Source organism: Nerophis ophidion, linkage group LG12 (genome assembly GCF_033978795.1).
Source record: "Nerophis ophidion isolate RoL-2023_Sa linkage group LG12, RoL_Noph_v1.0, whole genome shotgun sequence".
Lineage (NCBI taxonomy): Eukaryota > Metazoa > Chordata > Actinopteri > Syngnathiformes > Syngnathidae > Nerophis > Nerophis ophidion.
This window is the reverse complement of record NC_084622.1, coordinates 13,803,753-13,828,103: the sequence shown is the minus strand read 5'-3', so window position 1 is coordinate 13,828,103 and position 24,351 is coordinate 13,803,753. Positions and strand designations below refer to the sequence as shown.

General features: G+C 41.2%; 1 protein-coding gene across 1 annotated transcript in view; it reads right to left on the bottom strand.

Moving 5' to 3' along the window:
- pparab (peroxisome proliferator-activated receptor alpha b) overlaps positions 1–24,351 on the bottom strand; it is a 182,905-nt gene that overhangs the window by 43,793 nt on the left and 114,761 nt on the right. Inside the window, exon 4 of the mRNA XM_061916864.1 lies at positions 3,820–4,071. Within this exon, the coding sequence (XP_061772848.1) occupies positions 3,820–4,021 (202 nt within the window). The 5' untranslated portion in view covers positions 4,022–4,071. The remainder of the gene's footprint in view (positions 1–3,819; positions 4,072–24,351) is intronic.

The window sequence follows — 24,351 nt, the reverse complement described above, 5'->3', positions numbered from 1 at the left end:
TGAAGTGCCACTTGTTGTAGTACAAACGGTACACCGACTACTTTAAAGCACAGCACGTCCAAGTTCTTGTCTTACCTGTCAGAATAATTGTATATAAGTTATCACACAACTTTGTGTTCCCATGATTTCGGCTCGCCCTGCGAGAAGACAAATCTGTGTCTTATCTTATGAAGATAAAGGCTTGAAAAACTCCACTGTGTGTGATGGGGTGCGACATGGAGGTGTCGGTTTCTTTGATCTATTGACAGCCACAGGAAGACCTTGTCCTGACCCGAGATCTACAAAGCAGAGAGGGAGCAGGAACTGACACCGCTCCAGGCACCTTTTCTTTGAATTGTTTTTGACCGAGTGCAACAGCGGTTTATGACCACCTCCCCTTAGGAGCAAATGTGTAATGTAATGTAATGCTATGTAATCAGAAAAGGCCCAAATAAAAGAGGAGACGTGAAGCTCCTTCATGAGCTAAATTGAATACTGTCTCTATTTGATTTATTTGCTTCTTGTCTTGTCTAATAGATGTCATCAGTGTTGCAACCTGACATTACCTGTAAAGGACTCATGTGCATTTAGGATGGGAAATGTAAGTTTTGCATTCTGCTTGTCACAAGTGTGCCTTGCATCCAGGTTTATTCTCCATGTCACCAGTTTACATTTCCCCGATGTGAAAGGAACTGGCAGGGGGGGGGGAAAGTCCGAACCAGCGGGACTAATGAAGTCTAGTGGAAGGATGCCAGGCCAAGGATCAGGAGAAAGTTTAAAAGCTCCCACTTCCTGCCTCCCTCCCATGCTCCATTGTCCCCTCAAACATTGTCCTCCTGCACTGTCTTCAACCTTGCAGAATTTGCCGGCGCTCGCATAAATTTCCCCCGAAGCGTCTGTGGCTTCCTCTATTCAGGAACCACACAGAAACTCAGAGACGTTTCCAGAGAGGAGCTTTGGACTGGCCCAAGAATGTGGTGAGGGCGATTCCTTGTTGGCGATACCAAGTCTCAGTGAGAGAAAAGGCTTTGAAAACCAACTCATTCTTGTCTTGTTCAGGGTTTTTTTTTTTTATCTCACGTAAACAAATCTGCTTTATTTTTTTCCCATCACTAATTATCGATATTTAGCGGCTTTTCCTCCAGGATATTACACGTAACAAACATCAGCATGTAGTGAGCGTAACAACGTCCTCATCATATCAGTTGTAGTAAAGTTATCTGCATGTTCGTTTTTTTTTTCCCCTGTGGAGGGGGGCGTGGCCTGCGGACCTGCAGCGAAGTGGGGTGTGCAAAGACGGCTTCGAGATAAGCGACAGGTGCGTAGATGGCCCAACTGGGCGTGCTTATCTAATCACCTGCCGCTCAGTTAAAGGCAGCAGCCGGGAAGGAGAGGGGGGTTGATGGTGGAGCACGAGCGAGACTGAGACTGACGAAAAGACAATTGCTGAAAAGCACAAAGACAATTTATTGCAAAATAAAACATTGTTGTAAAACTGGAAGAGCCTGGCATGTCGGTGATTGGTGGTCCGAAGAACCTAGAGGCGCAAGTCTTCCAAAATCCCACTGGGGGGGAAATGGCAGCGTTGCACCGTTTATTAGACTTGATGCAAACATTTGTACACAATTTACTTGTTCAATTTTTGATTTTGGGAAAGAACTCAGTATCTTTTTATAAAAGATTAATCTTAAAACCTCTAAAGGCTTAGTGGCCACATGCGTGGACAGCACCTTTTAGCTCTTATTTCCAAAATTGTGCACACTATTGAATTGGGGTCTTATGGCCACTTATGTGGACACTTATGATGCCATCTGGGGTTGTCAGAAGAGTATAACATATGAAGGAATTTGGGTAAAAACGTGTAAAAAATAAGAATTAGCATGTCACTAAACATGAAGTACACGTTTGTGTACTTATGGACTAAGTACATCATATATAAAGATGATTCTTAGTTTTTATTCTAAATAGGGTCCAATAAGCCCAAATAGCAAAGAGAAATAAAAAACCAAACATGTAAACAAACAGCTTGGGCTTTAAGAGGTTTTAATTAATAATAATTGCGGTATTTTTGGTCTCTAACTCAACGTCCATTGCACCGGTTGCTCAAGGGGGTACCCCACATCTGCGGCCCCCTCCAAGGTTTCTCATTGTCCCATTGGGTAGAGTTTTTCCTTGCAGGATCTGAGCCGAGGAAGTGGTTGTGGCTTGTGCAGCCCTTTGAGACACTCGTGATTTAGGGCTGTACAAGTAAACATTGATGGATTGATCAAATCATATACTAAATCAGGGGTCACCAACGCGGTGCACGCTGGCACCAGGTTGCCCGTAAGGACCAGATGAGTCGCCCGCTGGCCTGTTCTAAAAATAGCTCAAATAGCAGCACTTACCAGTGAGTTGCCTCTATTTTTTTAAATTGTATTTATTTACTAGAAAGCTGGTCTCGCTTTGCTCGACATTTTTACTTCTAAGAGAGAACAAACTCAAACAGAATTTGAAAATTCAAGAAATGATTTTAAAGACTTGGTCTTCACTTGTTTAAATAAAAGCATTTATTTGTTTTACTTTATTTCTTATAACTTTCAGAAAGACAATTTTAGAGAAAAAATACAACCTTAAAAATGATTTTAGGATTTTTAAACACATATACCTTTTTACCTTTTAAATTTCTTCCTCTTCTTTCCTTTATTTATTGTAAAGAATAATAAACACATTTTAAATTAATTCTTCATTTTAGCTTCTGTTTTTTCGACGAAGAATATTTGTGAAATATTTCTACAAACTTACTATGATTAAAATTTTAAAAAACTTATTCTGGCAAATCAAATTTAAATCTTATTTCAAAGTCTTTTGAATTTCTTTTCAAATTTTTGTTCTGGAAAATCTAAAAGAAATAATGATTTGTCGTTAGAATTATAGCTTGGTCCAATTTGTTATATATTCTAACAAAGTGCAGATTGGATTTTAACCGATTTAAAACATGTCAGCAAAATTCTAAAATTAATCTTAATCAGGAAAAATGACTAATGACGTTCCATACATTTTTTTTTTAATATTTTCAAAAATATTCAAATTAGTCAATTTTTCTCTTCTTTTTTTCGGTTGAATTTTGAATTTTAAAGAGTCGAAATTGAACATAAACTATGTTTGATAGTTCATTAAGATGATCAGTGTTTCCACAAAGATAATTATCATTAACTATTAATAATAACATAGAGTTAAAGGTAAATTGAGCAAATTGGCTATTTCTGGCAATTTATTTAAATAAATAAATGATAAATAAATGGGTTGTACTTGTATAGCGCTTTTCTACCTTCAAGGTACTCAAAACGCTTTGACACTACTTCCACATTTACCCATTCACACACACATTCACACACTGATGGAGGGAGCTGCCATGCAAGGCGCTAACCCGCTCCCATCAGGAGCAAGGGTGAAGTGTCTTGCTCAGGACACAACGGAAGTGACCAGGTTGGTAGTAGGTGGGGATTGAACCAGGGACCCTCGGGTTGCGCACGGCCACTCTCCCACTGCGCCACGCCGTGTATCAAACTGGTAGCCCTTGGCATTAATCAGTACCCAAGAAGTAGCTCTTGGTTTCAAAAAGGTTGGTGACCCCTGTACTAAATATATACCCTAATTCACTGCTGGAAAGCCCATAACTCAACCACATCAATCAATCAATCAATGTTTACTTGTATAGCCCTAAATCATGAGTGTCTCAAAGGGCTGCACAAACCACAACCAGATGACTTTTAGAATGGAAACCCGCATTAAATCACTGAACTATGACCTTGTAATTGCACAACCAAGCAGAGATTCCTCCCAAAAAGTGTTCCTCACCAAAGACCGTGGAACCCTCGGAGCCGGTGCTGGACGACTGGTACCCGGGGGCGTCGTAGGAGCTGAGGATGCTGCTGTCCATGGACTGAGAGATGTCGTGCAGCTCCTCCATGAAGTGGTCGTTGGCGGCGCACAGCGGGCTGCCCAGCATGGAGTCCTCCAGGGGTGAGGGCGGGCGGTAGTGGCTCTCCATGTCGACCATAGCGGCGGCGGCGGCCTGCTGCCGACTCACTCGCTCACTCACTCATCAGACTGGAGGAACAAAGAAAGACGGTGAAGACGGAGAAGGCTAACTCTTCTATTCAATGAGCTCCCACAGTCATCAGGTGCGTGGTCTACAAAAGAAAACAACCCATCACTTCCTCTTATAGTGGGGTAAAAAAAGTATTTAGTCAGCCACCGATTGTGCAAGTTCTCCCACTTAAAATGATGACAGAGGTCTGTAATTTTCATCATAGGTACACTTCAACTGTGAGGGACAGAATGTGAAAAAAAAATCCAGGAATTCACATTGTAGGAATTTAAAATAATTTATTTGTAAATGATGGTGGAAAATAAGTATTAAGTCAACCATTCAAAGCTCTCACTGATGGAAGGAGGTTTCGGCTCAAAATCTCACGATACATGGCCCCATTCATTCTTTCCTTAACACGGATCCATCGTCCTGTCCCCTTAGAAGAAAAACAGCCCCAAAGCATGATGTTTCCACCCCCATGCTTCACAGTAGTTATGGTGTTCTTGGGATGCAACTCAGTATTCTTCTTCCTCCAAACACGACGCGTTGAGTTTATACCACAAAGTTCTATTTTGGTTTCATCCGACCACATGTCTCTCACAGTTGAAGTGTACCTATGATGAAAATTACAGACCTCTGTCATCATTTTAAGTGGGAGAACTTGCACAATCGGTGGCTGACTAAATACTTTTTTGCCCCACTGTATATTATATATATATATATATATATGTGTGTAACAGGGTCAATTACGTCTTGTAAATAATGTATTTTCTAATCTTTTATTATTGTTATAATTACACAAAATATGTAAGTTACATGTAAATACCTGAATATTATTTGATGTTTTGTCAATGTGGAACAATTGCCTCGTTGTCCCTCCTACTGCAATAATAACTGTGACACCTGTCTTTTTATATGCGTTGGACACGCCTTCCAACTTCCCTTTTTGTCCACGATAATGGGAGAGGTAGCCGTCCATGCGATGACAGAAAATATTTTGTCTTGTTAAGAACTTTAATTCATTTCTTGTTCATTATTATATTTGTGTAGGGGCTCGACGATGGCGGCGGAAAGTTTTAATGACAATTGTCTTCTGTATTATCAGGTATGTTTTTATTTTACTGTGTATGTAACTATGACCGCCCTTTTAGTCCACGATAACGGGAGAGGGGCTCGACGATGGCGGAAAGCTTTTGATGACAATTGTATTCTGTATTATCAGTAAAGTGCAGTGGAGAAACCCATGGTGTCGGTCGTCTTCCATAAACAACACACAACGCAGCAGAGGAAAAGACCACCGGTTACACACACACACATATATATATATATATATATATATATATATATATATATGTATATATATATATATATATATATATATATATATATACACAGTATATAGATATTTATATGTATATATACACACACGCATATATACATATATATATATATATATATATATATATACACAGTATATAGATATTTATATGTACATATATACACACACACATACGCACAATCCTCAGCCTTCCCGGTAAGGTTTATTCAGGTGTACTGGAGAGGAGGCTACGCCGGATAGTCGAACCTCGGATTAAGGAGGAACAGTGTGGTTTTCGTCCTGGTCGTGGAACTGTGGACCAGCTCTATACTCTCGGCAGGGTTCTTGAGGGTGCATGGGAGTTTGCCCAACCAGTCTACATGTGCTTTGTGGACTTGGAGAAGGCATTCGACCGCGTCCCTCGGGAAGTCCTGTGGGGAGTGCTCAGAGAGTATGGGGTATCGGACTGTCTGATTGTGGCGGTCCTCTCCCTGTATGATCAGTGTCAGAGCTTGGTCCGCATTGCCGGCAGTAAGTCGAACACATTTCCAGTGAGGGTTGGACTCCGCCAAGGCTGTCCTTTGTCACCGATTCTGTTCATAACTTTTATGGACAGAATTTCTATGTGCAGTCAAGGCGTTGAGGGGTTCCGGTTTGGTGACCGCAAGATTAGGTCTCTGCTTTTTGCAGATGATGTGGTTCTGATGGCTTCATCTGACCGGGATCTTCAGCTCTCACTGGATCGGTTTGCAGCCGAGTGTGAAGCGACCGGAATGAGAATCAGCACCTCCAAGTCCGAGTCCATGGTTCTCGCCCGGAAAAGGGTGGAATGCCATCTCCAGGTTGGGGAGGAGACCCTGCCCCAAGTGGAGGAGTTTAAGTACCTAGGAGTCTTGTTCACGAGTGAGGGAAGAGTGGATCGTGAGATCGACAGGCGGATCGGTGCGGCGTCTTCAGTTATGCGGACGTTGTACCGATCCGTTGTGGTGAAGAAGGAGCTGAGCCGGAAGGCAAAGCTCTCAATATACCGGTCGATATATGTTCCCATCCTCACCTATGGTCATGAGCTTTGGGTCATGACCGAAAGGATAAGATCACGGGTAGAAGCGGCCCAAATGAGTTTCATCCGCCGTGTGGCGGGTCTCTCCCTTAGAGATAGGGTGAGAAGCTCTGCCATCCGGGAGGAACTCAAAGTAAAGCCGCTGCTCCTCCACATGGAGAGGAGCCAGATGAGGTGGTTCGGGCATCTGGTCAGGATGCCACCCGAACGCCTCCATAGGGAGGTGTTTAGGGCACGTCCAACCGGTAGGAGGCCACGGGGAAGACCCAGGACACGTTGGGAAGACTATGTCTCCCGGCTGGCCTGGGAACGCCTCGGGATCCCCCGGGAAGAGCTAGACGAAGTGGCTGGGGAAAGGGAAGTCTGGGTTTCCCAGCTTAGGCTGTTGCCCCCGCAACCCGACCTCGGATAAGCGGAAGAAGATGGATGGATGGATATACGGACGCACGGATATATATATATTATATTATATTATATTATATTGTTTAAATACATATCTCCTCTTCAATAAAGACATTTTAAAACAAGCCAATTTGGAGCTTTGTTTATATTACAATCACAGTCTGTGACTCCAATAGACTCATGTCGACTTCTGTCGAACGGACATGGGCCCTTTAAGTAGTGCGACACAACAAGTCCCCCGACGTGCAGTGACCTCATCATGACGAGATAGGACAGCTAAAGAGTCGAAGGAAGGAATGTAGGTCACTGGGCTGAACTCAGAGAAGAGAACCGGGTCTACGAGCTTGGCCTAGCGGAGCTCCACTTAGGTGTCTTCCACCGCAAACTTAAGAGCGTCGCATGTAAACTAGGCCAATCTTCAGTAAGCCTGTCCATCAGACCAACTAAGTCCATCAAATGAGGGGGTGAGGGGCGTCTGAGCGGTTATGATGGCAGCTGCTGCACTTTTGCACACCGTCACTCGCCTTTGACTTTGACCTTGGCCAGCTCGCACTTTCAACCTTAGCAGCTTGCAGACTTTCCTCATGCTAAACTAGAAAGGTGTCCTTTGAAGCAGTGACAACTTTAGCACAAAATACTTGACATGAATATTACTGCACTGCAGAGAGTACCAGGTGTCTCAGCGGTAAGGCTATTAGTGTGTGTGTGTGTGTGTGTGTGTGTGTAGGGGGGGCTTAATCATTTAAAGGCCTACTGAAACCCACTACTACTGACCACGCAGTCTGATAGTTTATATATCAATGATGAAATATTAACATTGCAACACATGCCAATACGGCCGGTTTAGTTTACTAAATTAAAATTTTAAATTTTCCGGGAAGTATCCTGTTGAAAACGTCGCAGAATGTTGACGCGTGCTTGTGACGTTATTGGTTGGAGCGAACATTTCAGCCCAGCACCACACACGTCTTTTTACATCGCATAATTACACAGTATTTTGGACTTCTGTGTTGCTGAATCTTTTGCAATTTGTTCAATTAATAATGGAGACGTCAAAGAAGGATGCTGTTGGTGGAAAGCGGTGGATTGCAGCTGCCGTTAGCAAAACAAACACAGCCGGTGTTTCTTTGTTTGTTGTGAAGCTTTAACACAGAGCGGTCAGCGAACATGTTTCTCTACGTCAACAGGCAAGTTTTTGGATGGGAACATTGTGATATTAAGTTGGCTCTTACCGGAGACTTCAGTGGATTATGTGACCTTCTCCTGCAGCTCAAAAAGGCAGCTGTGATCTAGGCTCCTCGGCTTCTCTCAGAGACACTGGCGTTCACCGCAGCCATCGGACTTTCAGGTATGACTTTAGAATCTCACTAAAACACTATTAACACAATAAGCAGATAAGGGATTTTCCAGAATTATCCCAGTAAATTTGTTCAATTAATAATGGAGAAGTCAAAGTAGAAAGATGGAGGTGGGAAGCTTTTAGCCTTTAGCCACACAAACACACGGTGATTCCTTGTTTAAAATTCCCGCAGGTGAAGCTTTACTATGGAACAGAGCGGTCAAGCATACATGGATCCCGACCACATGTCAACCGGCAGGTTTCGGTGAGAAAATAGTGGTAATAAGTTGGCTCTTACCGTAGTTATGAGCGGAGATGGCGTCCTCCTGCAGCAGCTGCGGACTATTACCTCCTCCCACCGGAGACACTGCGGTCACCACACCCGTGGCCACACCCCTCTGACTTTCAGGTACCAAATAATCTCACTAAAACACTAGTAACAATAGCCAGATAAGGGATGTTCCATAATTATCCTAGTAAATGTGTCTAATAACATCTGAATCACTCTCACTGCCCTGGCCTTTTTCTTTTAAACTTTTTTTTTCTTTTTTTTCTAGTCCTTCACTCTCAATATCCTCATCCACGAATCTTTCATCCTCGCTCAAATTAAAGGGGAAATTGTCGCTTTCTCGGTCCGAATAGCTCTAGCTGCTGCTGGCTATGATTATAAACAATCTTCAGATGTGAGGAGCTCCACAACCCGTGATGTCACGCGCACATCGTCTGCTACTTCCGGTTAAGGCAAGGCTTTTTTTATTAGTAACCAAAAGTTGCAAACTTTATCGTCGATATTCTCTAGTAAATCCTTTCAGCAAAAATATGGCTTTTTTTTTTTTTTTTAATAAAAACAATTTTTTTTAGAAAGGAAACATTTCCAAAGTTAAAAAGTTTGTACACAACTTTGGGACACCCCTGATATATCATATCACGTATATACAGTACAGTGGTATTGTATTGTATAAACTGTATATTTGAACAAGAATCATTGTTATTTTTGTGGATTACACTTAAAGGCTTACTGAAATTAGATTTTCTTATTCAAACGGGGATAGCAGGTCCATTCTGTGTGTCATACTTGATCATTTCGCGATATTGCCATATTTTTGCTGAAAGGATTTAGTAGAGAACATCGACGATAAAGTTCGCAACTTTTGGTCGCTATTAAAAAACCTTGCCTGTACCGGAAGTAGCAGACGATGTGCGCGTGACATCACGGGTTGTGGAGCTCCTCACATCTGAAGATTGTTTATAATCATAGCCAGCAGCAGCTAGAGCGATTCGGACCGAGAAAGCGACAATTTCCCCTTTAATTTGAGCGAGGATGAAAGATTCGTGGATGAGGATATTGAGAGTGAAGGACTAGAAAAAAAAGAAAAAAAAAGTTTAAAAGAAAAAGGCCAGGGCAGTGAGAGTGATTCAGATGTTATTAGACACATTTACTAGGATAATTATGGAACATCCCTTATCTGGCTATTGTTACTAGTGTTTTAGTGAGATTATTTGGTACCTGAAAGTCAGAGGGGTGTGGCCACGGGTGTGGTGACCGCAGTGTCTCCGGTGGGAGGAGGTAATAGTCCGCAGCTGCTGCAGGAGGACGCCATCTCCGCTCATAACTACGGTAAGAGCCAACTTATTACCACTATTTTCTCACCGAAACCTGCCGGTTGACATGTGGTCGGGATCCATGTATGCTTGACCGCTCTGTTCCATAGTAAAGCTTCACCTGCGGGAATTTTAAACAAGGAATCACCGTGTGTTTGTGTGGCTAAAGGCTAAAAGCTTCCCACCTCCATCTTTCTACTTTGACTTCTCCATTATTAATTGAACAAATTGCAAAAGATTCAGCAACACAGATGTCCAGAATACTGTGGAATAATGCGATTTAAGCAGACTACTTATAGCTTGGATCGGGCTGAAAAATAATGTCCGCTACAACCCAGAGACGTCAAACACACGCGTCATCATACCGCGACGTTTTCAACACGACAATTGGCGGGAAATTTAAAATTGCAATTTAGTAAACTAAAAAGGCCGTATTGGCATGTGTTGCAATGTTAATATTTCATCATTGATATATAAACTATCAGACTGCGTGGTGGCTAGTAGTGGGTTTCAGTAGGCCTTTAAATAACAAGTATGGTATATAAAGGCTACTACGCTCTTTCCAACTGTATATGATGTTGAGACAGCAAAGTGGCCTGAGGTATATTATGTCAACAGGCACCCGGAGCAAGCACCTATTGAAATAACACACATCCCCGTCTGAACTTGTCACTCTTTGGGACATACTTTGATGGTGGAGGACCATCTTCTCCACTGGCACAGCATGTAGGAGTGAGAAGTAATCATTGCACGTGTGACTCGTATAAAAGGGGAGAAGGAGGAGAGATCGAGGCAGAAGGAGGAGTCTGCAGCAGATTCAGCGCAAGAGCAACAGAGGGAAGACGGGACGACGAAAGCGACCGAAGAGAGAGCAGCCGAGGAGGAGCTGAAAAGCAACCCGGCAAGAGACAGCTTTATTTGAAAAAGAGTCAAAGCTGCTCAAAGCAATGTCCTTCCTGAGTGGTCCATGGAACCCACACGACGACAGCAAGGAACTGTCACAACGATGTTGTAATGAAGAGGTGACATACAGTATATGATGTTGTAGTGAAGAGGTGACATACAGTATACGATGTTGTAGTGAAGAGGTGACATACGGTATACGATGTTGTAGTGAAGAGGTGACATACAGTATACGATGTTGTAGTGAAGAGGTGACATACAGTATACGATGTTGTAGTGAAGAGGTGACATACAGTATACGATGTTGTGGTGAAGAGGTGACATACAGCATACAATGTTGTAGTGAAGAGGTGACATACAGTATACGATGTTGTAGTGAAGAGGTGACATACAGTATACGATGTTGTGGTGAAGAGGTGACATACAGCATACAATGTTGTGGTGAAGAGGTGACATACAGCATACAATGTTGTAGTGAAGAGGTGACATACAGTATACGATGTTGTAGTGAAGAGGTGACATACAGTATACGATGTTGTGGTGAAGAGGTGACATACAGTATACGATGTTGTAGTGAAGAGGTGACATACAGTATACGATGTTGTGGTGAAGAGGTGACATACAGTATACGATGTAGTGAAGAGGTGACATACAGTATACGATGTTGTGGTGAAGAGGTGACATACAGTATACAATGTAGTGAAGAGGTGACATACAGTATACGATGTTGTGGTGAAGAGGTGACATACAGCATACAATGTTGTAGTGAAGAGGTGACATACAGTATACGATGTTGTAGTGAAGAGGTGACATACAGTATACGATGTTGTGGTGAAGAGGTGACATACAGCATACAATGTTGTAGTGAAGAGGTGACATACAGTATACGATGTTGTAGTGAAGAGGTGACATACAGTATACGATGTTGTGGTGAAGAGGTGACATACAGTATACGATGTTGTGGTGAAGAGGTGACATACAGTATACAATGTTGTAGTGAAGAGGTGACATACAGTATACGATGTTGTAGTGAAGAGGTGACATACAGTATACGATGTTGTGGTGAAGAGGTGACATACAGTATACGATGTTGTGGTGAAGAGGTGACATACAGTATACAATGTTGTAGTGAAGAGGTGACATACAGTATACGATGTTGTAGTGAAGAGGTGACATACAGTATACAATGTTGTAGTGAAGAGGTGACGTACAGTATACGATGTTGTAGTGAAGAGGTGACATACGGTATACGATGTTGTAGTGAAGAGGTGACATACAGTATACGATGTTGTAGTGAAGAGGTGACATACAGTATACGATGTTGTAGTGAAGAGGTGACATACAGTATACGATGTTGTGGACAAGAGGTGACATACAGTATACGATGTTGTGGTGAAGAGGTGACATACAGTATACAATGTTGTAGTGAAGAGGTGACATACAGTATACGATGTTGTAGTGAAGAGGTGACATACAGTATACGATGTTGTAGTGAAGAGGTGACATACAGTATACGATGTTGTGGTGAAGAGGTGACATACAGTATACAATGTTGTAGTGAAGAGGTGACATACAGTATACGATGTTGTAGTGAAGAGGTGACATACAGTATACAATGTTGTAGTGAAGAGGTGACGTACAGTATACGATGTTGTAGTGAAGAGGTGACATACGGTATACGATGTTGTAGTGAAGAGGTGACATACAGTATACGATGTTGTAGTGAAGAGGTGACATACAGTATACGATGTTGTAGTGAAGAGGTGACATACAGGATACGATGTTGTGGTGAAGAGGTGACATACAGTATACGATGTTGTGGTGAAGAGGTGACATACAGTATACAATGTTGTAGTGAAGAGGTGACATACAGTATACGATGTTGTAGTGAAGAGGTGACATACAGTATACAATGTTGTAGTGAAGAGGTGACGTACAGTATACGATGTTGTAGTGAAGAGGTGACATACGGTATACGATGTTGTAGTGAAGAGGTGACATACAGTATACGATGTTGTAGTGAAGAGGTGACATACAGTATACGATGTTGTAGTGAAGAGGTGACATACAGGATACGATGTTGTGGTGAAGAGGTGACATACAGTATACGATGTTGTGGTGAAGAGGTGACATACAGTATACGATGTTGCAGTGAAGAGGTGACATACAGTATACGATGTTGTAGTGAAGAGGTGACATACAGTATACAATGTTGTGGTGAAGAGGTGACATACAGTATACGATGTTGCGGTGAAGAGGTGACATACAGTATACGATGTTGTAGTGAAGAGGTGACATACAGTATACGATGTTGTAGTGAAGAGGTGACATACAGTATACAATGTTGTGGTGAAGAGGTGACATACAGTATACGATGTTGTGGTGAAGAGGTGACATACAGTGTACGATGTGGTGAAGAGGTGACATACAGTATACGATGTTGTGGTGAAGAGGTGACATACAGTATACGATGTGGTGAAGAGGTGACATACAGTATACGATGTGGTGAAGAGGTGACATACAGTATACGATGTTGTGGTGAAGAGGTGACATACAGTATACGATGTTGTGGTGAAGAGGTGACATACAGTATACAATGTTGTAGTGAAGAGGTGACATACAGTATACGATGTTGTAGTGAAGAGGTGACATACAGTATACGATGTTGTGGTGAAGAGGTGACATACAGTATACGATGTTGTAGTGAAGAGGTGACATACGGTATACGATGTTGTAGTGAAGAGGTGACATACTGTATACGATGTTGTAGTGAAGAGGTGACATACAGTATACGATGTTGTAGTGAAGAGGTGACATACAGGATACGATGTTGTGGTGAAGAGGTGACATACAGTATACGATGTTGTGGTGAAGAGGTGACATACAGTATACAATGTAGTGAAGAGGTGACATACAGTGTACGATGTTGTAGTGAAGAGGTGACATACAGTATACGATGTTGTAGTGAAGAGGTGACATACAGTATACGATGTGGTGAAGAGGTGACATACAGTATACGATGTTGTAGTGAAGAGGTGACATACAGTATACGATGTTGTAGTGAAGAGGTGACATACAGTATACGATGTTGTGGTGAAGAGGTGACATACAGTATACGATGTGGTGAAGAGGTGACATACAGTATACGATGTGGTGAAGAGGTGACATACAGTGTACGATGTGGTGAAGAGGTGACATACAGTATACGATGTTGTGGTGAAGAGGTGACATACAGTATACGATGTTGTAGTGAAGAGGTGACATACGGTATACGATGTTGTAGTGAAGAGGTGACATACAGTATACGATGTTGTAGTGAAGAGGTGACATACGGTATACGATGTTGTAGTGAAGAGGTGACATACTGTATACGATGTTGTAGTGAAGAGGTGACATACAGTATACGATGTTGTAGTGAAGAGGTGACATACAGGATACGATGTTGTGGTGAAGAGGTGACATACAGTATACGATGTTGTGGTGAAGAGGTGACATACAGTATACAATGTAGTGAAGAGGTGACATACAGTGTACGATGTTGTAGTGAAGAGGTGACATACAGTATACGATGTTGTAGTGAAGAGGTGACATACAGTATACGATGTGGTGAAGAGGTGACATACAGTATACGATGTTGTAGTGAAGAGGTGACATACAGTATACGATGTGGTGAAGAGGTGACATACAGTATACGATGTTGTGGTGAAGAGGTGACATACAGTATACGATGTTGTAGTGAAGAGGTGACATACAGTATACGATGTTGTGGTGAAGAGGTGACATACAGTATACGATGTTGTAGTGAAGAGGTGACATACAGTATACGATGTTGTGGTGAAGAGGTGACATACAGTATACAATGTTGTAGTGAAGAGGTGACATACAGTATACGATGTTGTAGTGAAGAGGTGACATACAGTATACGATGTTGTAGTGAAGAGGTGACATACAGTATACGATGTTGTAGTGAAGGGGTGACATACAGGATACGATGTTGTGGTGAAGAGGTGACATACAGTATACGATGTTGTGGTGAAGAGGTGACATACAGTATACAATGTAGTGAAGAGGTGACATACAGTGTACGATGTTGTAGTGAAGAGGTGACATACAGTATACGATGTTGTAGTGAAGAGGTGACATACAGTATACGATGTGGTGAAGAGGTGACATACAGTATACGATGTTCTAGTGAAGAGGTGACATACAGTATACGATGTTGTAGTGAAGAGGTGACATACAGTATACGATGTTGTGGTGAAGAGGTGACATACAGTATACGATGTTGTGGTGAAGAGGTGACATACAGTATACAATGTTGTAGTGAAGAGGTGACATACAGTATACGATGTTGTAGTGAAGAGGTGACATACAGTATACGATGTTGTAGTGAAGAGGTGACATACAGTATACGATGTTGTAGTGAAGAGGTGACATACAGGATACGATGTTGTGGTGAAGAGGTGACATACAGTATACGATGTTGTGGTGAAGAGGTGACATACAGTATACAATGTAGTGAAGAGGTGACATACAGTGTACGATGTTGTAGTGAAGAGGTGACATACAGTATACGATGTTGTAGTGAAGAGGTGACATACAGTATACGATGTTGTAGTGAAGAGGTGACATACAGTATACGATGTTGTGGTGAAGAGGTGACATACAGTATACGATGTGGTGAAGAGGTGACATACAGTATACGATGTTGTAGTGAAGAGGTGACATACAGTATACGATGTTGTAGTGAAGAGGTGACATACAGTATACGATGTGGTGAAGAGGTGACATACAGTATACGATGTTGTAGTGAAGAGGTGACATACAGTATACGATGTTGTAGTGAAGAGGTGACATACAGTATACGATGTGGTGAAGAGGTGACATACAGTATACGATGTTGTAGTGAAGAGGTGACATACAGTATACGATGTTGTGGTGAAGAGGTGACATACAGTATACAATGTTGTAGTGAAGAGGTGACATACAGTATACGATGTTGTAGTGAAGAGGTGACATACAGTATACGATGTTGTAGTGAAGAGGTGACATACAGTATACGATGTTGTAGTGAAGAGGTGACATACAGTATACGATGTTGTAGTGAAGAGGTGACATACGGTATACGATGTTGTAGTGAAGAGGTGACATACAGTATACGATGTTGTAGTGAAGAGGTGACATACAGTATACGATGTTGTAGTGAAGAGGTGACATACAGGATACGATGTTGTAGTGAAGAGGTGACATACAGGATACGATGTTGTAGTGAAGAGGTGACATACAGGATACGATGTTGTGGTGAAGAGGTGACATACAGTATACAATGTAGTGAAGAGGTGACATACAGTATACGATGTTGTAGTGAAGAGGTGACATACAGTATACGATGTTGTAGTGAAGAGGTGACATACAGTATACGATGTGGTGAAGAGGTGACATACAGTATACGATGTGGTGAAGAGGTGACATACAGTATACGATGTTGTGGTGAAGAGGTGACATACAGTGTACGATGTGGTGAAGAGGTGACATACAGTATACGATGTGGTGAAGAGGTGACATACAGTATACGATGTGGTGAAGAGGTGACATACAGTATACGATGTTGTGGTGAAGAGGTGACATACAGTATACAATGTTGTGGTGAAGAGGTGACATACAGTATACGATGTTGTGGTGAAGAGGTGACATACAGTATACGATGTTGTAGTGAAGAGGTGACATACAGTATACGATGTTGTAGTGAAGAGGTGACATACAGTATACGATGTTGTAGTGAAGAGGTGACATACAGTATACAATGTTGTAGTGAAGAGGTGACATACAGTATACGATGTTGTAGTGAAGAGGTGACATACAGTATACGATGTTGTGGTGAAGAGGTGACATACAGTATACGATGTTGTAGTGAAGAGGTGACATACAGTATACGATGTTGTGGTGAAGAGGTGACATACAGTGTACGATGTGGTGAAGAGGTGACATACAGTATACGATGTTGTGGTGAAGAGGTGACATACAGTATACGATGTTGTAGTGAAGAGGTGACATACAGTATACGATGTGGTGAAGAGGTGACATACAGTATACGATGTGGTGAAGAGGTGACATACTGTATACGATGTGGTGAAGAGGTGACATACAGTATACGATGTGGTGAAGAGGTGACATACAGTATACGATGTTGTGGTGAAGAGGTGACATACAGTATACGATGTGGTGAAGAGGTGACATACAGTATACGATGTGGTGAAGAGGTGACATACAGTATACGATGTTGTAGTGAAGAGGTGACATACAGTATACGATGTGGTGAAGAGGTGACATACAGTATACGATGTAGTGAAGAGGTGACATACAGTATACGATGTTGTAGTGAAGAGGTGACATACAGTATACGATGTGGTGAAGAGGTGACATACAGTATACGATGTGGTGAAGAGGTGACATACAGTATACGATGTGGTGAAGAGGTGACATACAGTATACGATGTTGTGGTGAAGAGGTGACATACAGTATACAATGTTGTGGTGAAGAGGTGACATACAGTATACGATGTTGTGGTGAAGAGGTGACATACAGTATACGATGTTGTAGTGAAGAGGTGACATACAGTATACGATGTTGTAGTGAAGAGGTGACATACAGTATACGATGTTGTAGTGAAGAGGTGACATACAGTATACAATGTTGTAGTGAAGAGGTGACATACAGTATACGATGTTGTAGTGAAGAGGTGACATACAGTATACGATGTTGTGGTGAAGAGGTGACATACAGTATACGATGTTGTAGTGAAGAGGTGACATACAGTATACGATGTTGTGGTGAAGAGGTGACATACAGTGTACGATGTGGTGAAGAGGTGACATACAGTATACGATGTTGTGGTGAAGAGGTGACATACAGTATACGATGTTGTAGTGAAGAGGTGACATACAGTATACGATGTGGTGAAGAGGTGACATACAGTATACGATGTGGTGAAGAGGTGACATACTGTATACGATGTGGTGAAGAGGTGACATACAGTATACGATGTGGTGAAGAGGTGACATACAGTATACGATGTTGTGGTGAAGAGGTGACATACAGTATACGATGTTGTAGTGAAGAGGTGACATACAGTATACGATGTGGTGAAGAGGTGACATACAGTATACGATGTGGTGAAGAGGTGACATACTGTATACGATGTGGTGAAGAGGTGACATACAGTATACGATGTTGTAGTGAAGAGGTGACATACAGTATACGATGTTGTAGTGAAGAGGTGACATACAGTATACAATGTTGTAGTGAAGAGGTGACATACAGTATACGATGTTGTAGTGAAGAGGTGACATACAGTATACGATGTTGTGGTGAAGAGGTGACATACAGTATACAATGTTGTAGTGAAGAGGTGACATACAGTATATGATGTTGTAGTGAAGAGGTGACATACAGTATACAATGTTGTAGTGAAGAGGTGACATACAGTATACGATGTTGTAGTGAAGAGGTGACATACAGTATACGATGTTGTGGTGAAGAGGTGACATACAGTATACGATGTTGTGGTGAAGAGGTGACATACAGTATACAATGTTGTAGTGAAGAGGTGACATACAGTATACGATGTTGTGGTGAAGAGGTGACATACAGTATACAAGGTTGTAGTGAAGAGGTGACATACAGTATACGATGTTGTAGTGAAGAGGTGACATACTGTATACGATGTGGTGAAGAGGTGACATACAGTATACGATGTTGTAGTGAAGAGGTGACATACAGTATACGATGTGGTGAAGAGGTGACATACAGTATACGATGTGGTGAAGAGGTGACATACAGTATACGATGTGGTGAAGAGGTGACATACAGTATACAATGTTGTGGTGAAGAGGTGACATACAGTATACGATGTTGTGGTGAAGAGGTGACATACAGTATACGATGTTGTAGTGAAGAGGTGACATACAGTATACGATGTTGTAGTGAAGAGGTGACATACAGTATACGATGTTGTAGTGAAGAGGTGACATACAGTATACAATGTTGTAGTGAAGAGGTGACATACAGTATACGATGTTGTAGTGAAGAGGTGACATACAGTATACGATGTTGTGGTGAAGAGGTGACATACAGTATACAATGTTGTAGTGAAGAGGTGACATACAGTATATGATGTTGTAGTGAAGAGGTGACATACAGTATACAATGTTGTAGTGAAGAGGTGACATACAGTATACGATGTTGTAGTGAAGAGGTGACATACAGTATACGATGTTGTGGTGAAGAGGTGACATACAGTATACGATGTTGTGGTGAAGAGGTGACATACAGTATACAATGTTGTAGTGAAGAGGTGACATACAGTATACGATGTTGTGGTGAAGAGGTGACATACAGTATACAATGTTGTAGTGAAGAGGTGACATACAGTATACGATGTTGTAGTGAAGAGGTGACATACAGTATACGATGTAGTGAAGAAGTGTGCGGGGTTGGTGCTAGCTCGGGTGTATAATGTAGCCCGGAAGAGTCAGGGATACATGGGATTTTGGGTATTTGTTATGTTGTGTTTATGTTGTGTTACAGTGCGGATGTTGTCCCGAAATGTGTTTGTCCTTCTTGTTTGGTGTGGGTTCACAGTGTGGCGCATATTAGTAAGAGTGTTAAAGTTGTTTATATCACAACCGTCCGTGTGTCTGCAGAAGCCTCAAACAATATGTGAATGGGCTGGTAAGCTGTTTATCACGGTTGTGGAGGGCGTTAAACACATTGTCATCGTAGCACGCCCTTATTATTGTTGTTTGGGTGAAAACCACCAGACAGTCGAGAGAACGGTTGCTCTGAAACTCGGTAGTCTCCCGGAAAAAATTGAGATGGTTGACAAATGTGATGTTGTCAACCATCAGTTCAGAGGTCACGGTTCGGTTCATTTTCGGTACAGTAAGAAAACAACAAAATATAAATTTTTGGGTTATTTATTTACCAAATTTGCCAAATACTCCATCAAAAATATTTTTCTTATTGGAATTTTTGATGTGAAGTAATTGGAACCTTGGATAAGTCAACAATTCATTATAACATTGATTTTGATTCAATATTATGTTTTGAGCAATGACAGTTTGAAAGAAAAAAACCAGCTTTGTTTTATTAGTCAAAATTGCAACTTTTTCTAAATTACATTTAGCCTTTAAGCTTTTTTATTTCACTTTTGTTTATTTTAATAGTATTTTTACAATGTGCCGTGGGCCTTTAAAACATGACACTTTTGACACCCCTGCTATAGATAATAAAAAATAAAATCTGATAAATCTATGGATAAAAAGCATGCGCGTTTATCATAACTCTCTCGCTCTCTCTGTCTCTGCCCCTGCCTCAAGAATGTTGCTGCATGCACAAATTGTCTTGTTTTTAACTCCTTCTTAACCCTGAACGTACATTGAAAATACACGCAGCCCTAACTTAAAATGCTGGACATTCGAGGCATTTAAGAAACTCCACCCGGACAGCCCAGCAAAAGAGGACATGTCCGGTGAAAAGAGGAGGTATGGTCAGTCTATCGTAGCCCGGTCGCTGCTAGTATGCCGCGTGTTGTGCCTGGGTGTGTAATGTGTACACAACGTGGGGTACGCTACTTATTATGTCCGTGTGGAAACTCATTCGGATTTAGGGTCTTCTAGCTCTGACTTTTATATGTTGTCCTAAGCCCGGTCGCTGCTAGCATGTGTACTCGTTCGTTACACCTCCGAACCGAACAGAAACCCCCGTACCGAAACGGTTCAATACAAATACACGTACCACAATTCCCCCCAAAATGTATGAAGTGTCTGGACTATAAAGATAGTATAACATACCTGGATGCATATTGAAAAGTGCAATATATTTATATCTGCACAGTAATCTATTTATTTATATCTGCACCTTTTTGCTCTTTTATCCTGCACTACCATGAGCTAAAACAACTAAATTATGTTCTTATCTGTACTGTAAAGTTCACATTTGAATGGCAATAAAAAGGAAGTCTGAGTCTAATATGGGGATATACTTTTATTGTTTTGTTTTTTTGGACTAATTTAGTAAGCATTTAGTGCGCAGAAGTGATCCAAACAACAACATTGGCCTGACAAGGCGTGCTCTTAAAATGGCTCGTAGTAATTTACGTGGCTTAATGTTGAAAGTAAATGTTAGCAACGCCTTTAAGAGAACACAAACTTTTATGACTCAACGAGTTAATGTTCTGCATGAATAGATAAGTTAAAAAGTTAAAGTGTCAATGATAGTCACACACACGCTAGGTGTGGTGAAATTATTCTCTGCATTTGACCCATCCCCTTTTTACACCCCCTTGGGAGGTGAGGGGAGCAGTGAGCAGCAGCGGTGGCCGCGCCAGAGAATAATTTTTGGGTTATTCAACCCCCAATCCCAAGCCTTAATGCTGAGTGCCATGGAGGGAGGTAATGGATCCCATTTTCATAGTCTTTGGTATGACTCAGCCGGGGGTTTGAACGCACAACCTTTCCATCTCGTCCCATTGGGGTGAGTTTTTCCTTGCCCTTATGTGGGTTCTGTACCGCAGATGTCGTTGTGGTTTGTGCAGCCCTTTGAGACACTTGTGATTTAGGGCTGTATGAATAAACATTGATTGACCCAGGGGTCACCAACCTTTTTGAAACCAGGAGCTACTTCTTGGGTACTGATTAATGTGAAGGGCTACCAGTTTGATACACACTTAAATAAATTGCCAGAAATAATCAATTTGCTCAATTTTTTTTCTACCTGTCGACTGTCAGTTTAGCACCTTTGTTTTCAACCTGTCAACTGTCAGTTTAGCATCTTTGTTTTCCACCTGTCATCTGTTAGTTTAGCATCTTTGTTTTCTACCTGTCAACTGTCAGTTTAGCATCTTTGTTTTCAACCTCTCATTTGTCAGTTTAGCATCTTTGTTTTCTACCTGTCAACTGTCAGTTTAGCATCTTTGTTTTCAACCTCTCATTTGTCAGTTTAGCATCTTTGTTTTCTACCTGTCAACTGTCAGTTTAGCATATTTTTCTTCTACCTGTCAATTGTCAGCTTAGCCTCTGTTTTCAACCTCTCATTTGTCAGTTCAGCATCTTTGTTTTCTACCTGTCAACTGTCAGTTTAGCATCTTTGTGTTCTACCTGTCAACTGTCAACTTAGCATCTTGGTTTTCAACCTGTCAACTGTCAGTTTAGCATCTTTGTTTTCAACCTGTCAACTGTCAGTTTAGCATCTTTGTTTTCTACCAGTCAACTGTCAGTTTAGCATCTTTGTTTTCAACCTCTCATTTGTCAGTTTAGAATCTTTGTTTTCTACCTGTCAACTGTCAGTTTAGCATGTTTGTTTTAAACCTCTGATCTGTCAGCTTAGCATCTTGTTTTCTACCTGTCGACTGTCAGTTTCGCATCTTTGTTTTCTACCCGTCCACTGTCAGTTTAGCATCTTTGTTTTCAACCTGTCAACTGTCAGTTTAGCATCTTTGTTTTCTACCTGTCAACTGTCAGTTCAGCATCTTTGTTTTCAACCTGTTAACTGTCAGTTTAGCATCTTTGTTTGCCTAACAGTCAACTGTCAGTTTAGCATCTTTGTTTTCTACCTGTCAACTGTCAGTTTAGCATCTTTGTTTTCTACCAGTCAACTGTCAGTTTAGCATCTTTGTTTTCAACCTGTCAACTGTCAGTTTAGCATCTTTGTTTTCTACCAGTCAACTGTCAGTTTAGCATCTTTGTTTTCTACCTGTCAACTGTCAGTTTAGCATCTTTGTTTTCAACCTCTCATTTGTCAGTTTAGCATCTTTGCTTTCTACCTGTCAACTGTCAGTTTAGCATCTTTGTTTTCAACCTCTCATTTATCAGTTTAGCATCTTTGTTTTCTACCTGTCAACTGTCATTTTAGCATATTTTTGCTTCTACCTGTCAATTGTCAGCTTAGCCTCTGTTTTCAACCTCTCATTTGTCAGTTCAGCATCTTTGTTTTCTACCTGTCAACTGTCAGTTTAGCATCTTTGTGTTCTACCTGTCAACTGTCAACTTAGCATCTTGGTTTTCAACCTGTCAACTGTCAGTTTAGCATTGTTTTCAACCTGTCAACTGTCAGTTCAGCATCTTTGTTTTCTACCAGTCAACTATCAGTTTAGCATCTTTGTTTTCAACCTCTCATTTGTCAGTTTAGAATCTTTGTTTTCTACCTGTCAACTGTCAGTTTAGCATGTTTGTTTTAAACCTCTGATCTGTCAGCTTAGCATCTTGTTTTCTACCTGTCGACTGTCAGTTTCGCATCTTTGTTTTCTACCCGTCCACTGTCAGTTTAGCATCTTTGTTTTCAACCTGTCAACTGTCAGTTTAGCATCTTTGTTTTCTACCTGTCAACTGTCAGTTCAGCATCTTTGTTTTCAACCTGTTAACTGTCAGTTTAGCATCTTTGTTTGCCTAACAGTCAACTGTCAGTTTAGCATCTTTGTTTTCTACCTGTCAACTGTCAGTTTAGCATCTTTGTTTTCTACCAGTCAACTGTCAGTTTAGCATCTTTGTTTTCAACCTGTCAATCGTCAGTTTAGCATCTTTGTTTTCTACCAGTCAACTGTCAGTTTAGCATCTTTGTTTTCTACCTGTCAACTGTCAGTTTAGCATCTTTGTTTTCAACCTCTCATTTGTCAGTTTAGCATCTTTGCTTTCTACCTGTCAACTGTCAGTTTAGCATCTTTGTTTTCAACCTCTCATTTATCAGTTTAGCATCTTTGTTTTCTACCTGTCAACTGTCATTTTAGCATATTTTTGCTTCTACCTGTCAATTGTCAGCTTAGCCTCTGTTTTCAACCTCTCATTTGTCAGTTCAGCATCTTTGTTTTCTACCTGTCAACTGTCAGTTTAGCATCTTTGTGTTCTACCTGTCAACTGTCAACTTAGCATCTTGGTTTTCAACCTGTCAACTGTCAGTTTAGCATCTTTGTTTTCAACCTGTCAACTGTCAGTTCAGCATCTTTGTTTTCTACCAGTCAACTATCAGTTTAGCATCTTTGTTTTCAACCTCTCATTTGTCAGTTTAGAATCTTTGTTTTCTACCTGTCAACTGTCAGTTTAGCATCCTTGTTTTAAACCTCTGATCTGTCAGCTTAGCATCTTGTTTTCTACCTGTCGACTGTCAGTTTCGCATCTTTGTTTTCTACCCGTCAACTGTCAGTTTAGCATCTTTGTTTTCAACCTGTCAAATGTCAGTTTAGCATCTTTGTTTTCTACCTGTCAACTGTCAGTTTAGCATCTTTGTTTTCAACCTGTCAACTGTCAGTTTAGCACTTTGTTTTCTACCTGTCAGCTGTCAGTTTAGCATCTTTGTTTTCTACCTGTCAACTGTCAGTTTAGCATCTTTGTTTTCTACCTGTCAACTGTCAGTTTAGCATTTTTGTTTTCCACCTGTCATTTGTTAGTTTAGCATCTTTGTTTTCTACCTGTCAACTGTCAGTTTAGCATCTTTGTTTTCAACCTTTCATTTGTCAGTTTAGCATCTTTGTTTTCTACCTGTCAACTGTCAGTTGAGCATCTTTGTTTTCAACCTCTCATTTGTCAGTTTAGCATCTTTGTTTTCTACCTGTCAACTGTCAGTTTAGCATCTTTGTTTTCAACCTGTCAACTGTCAGTTTAGCATCCATGTTTGTCTACCA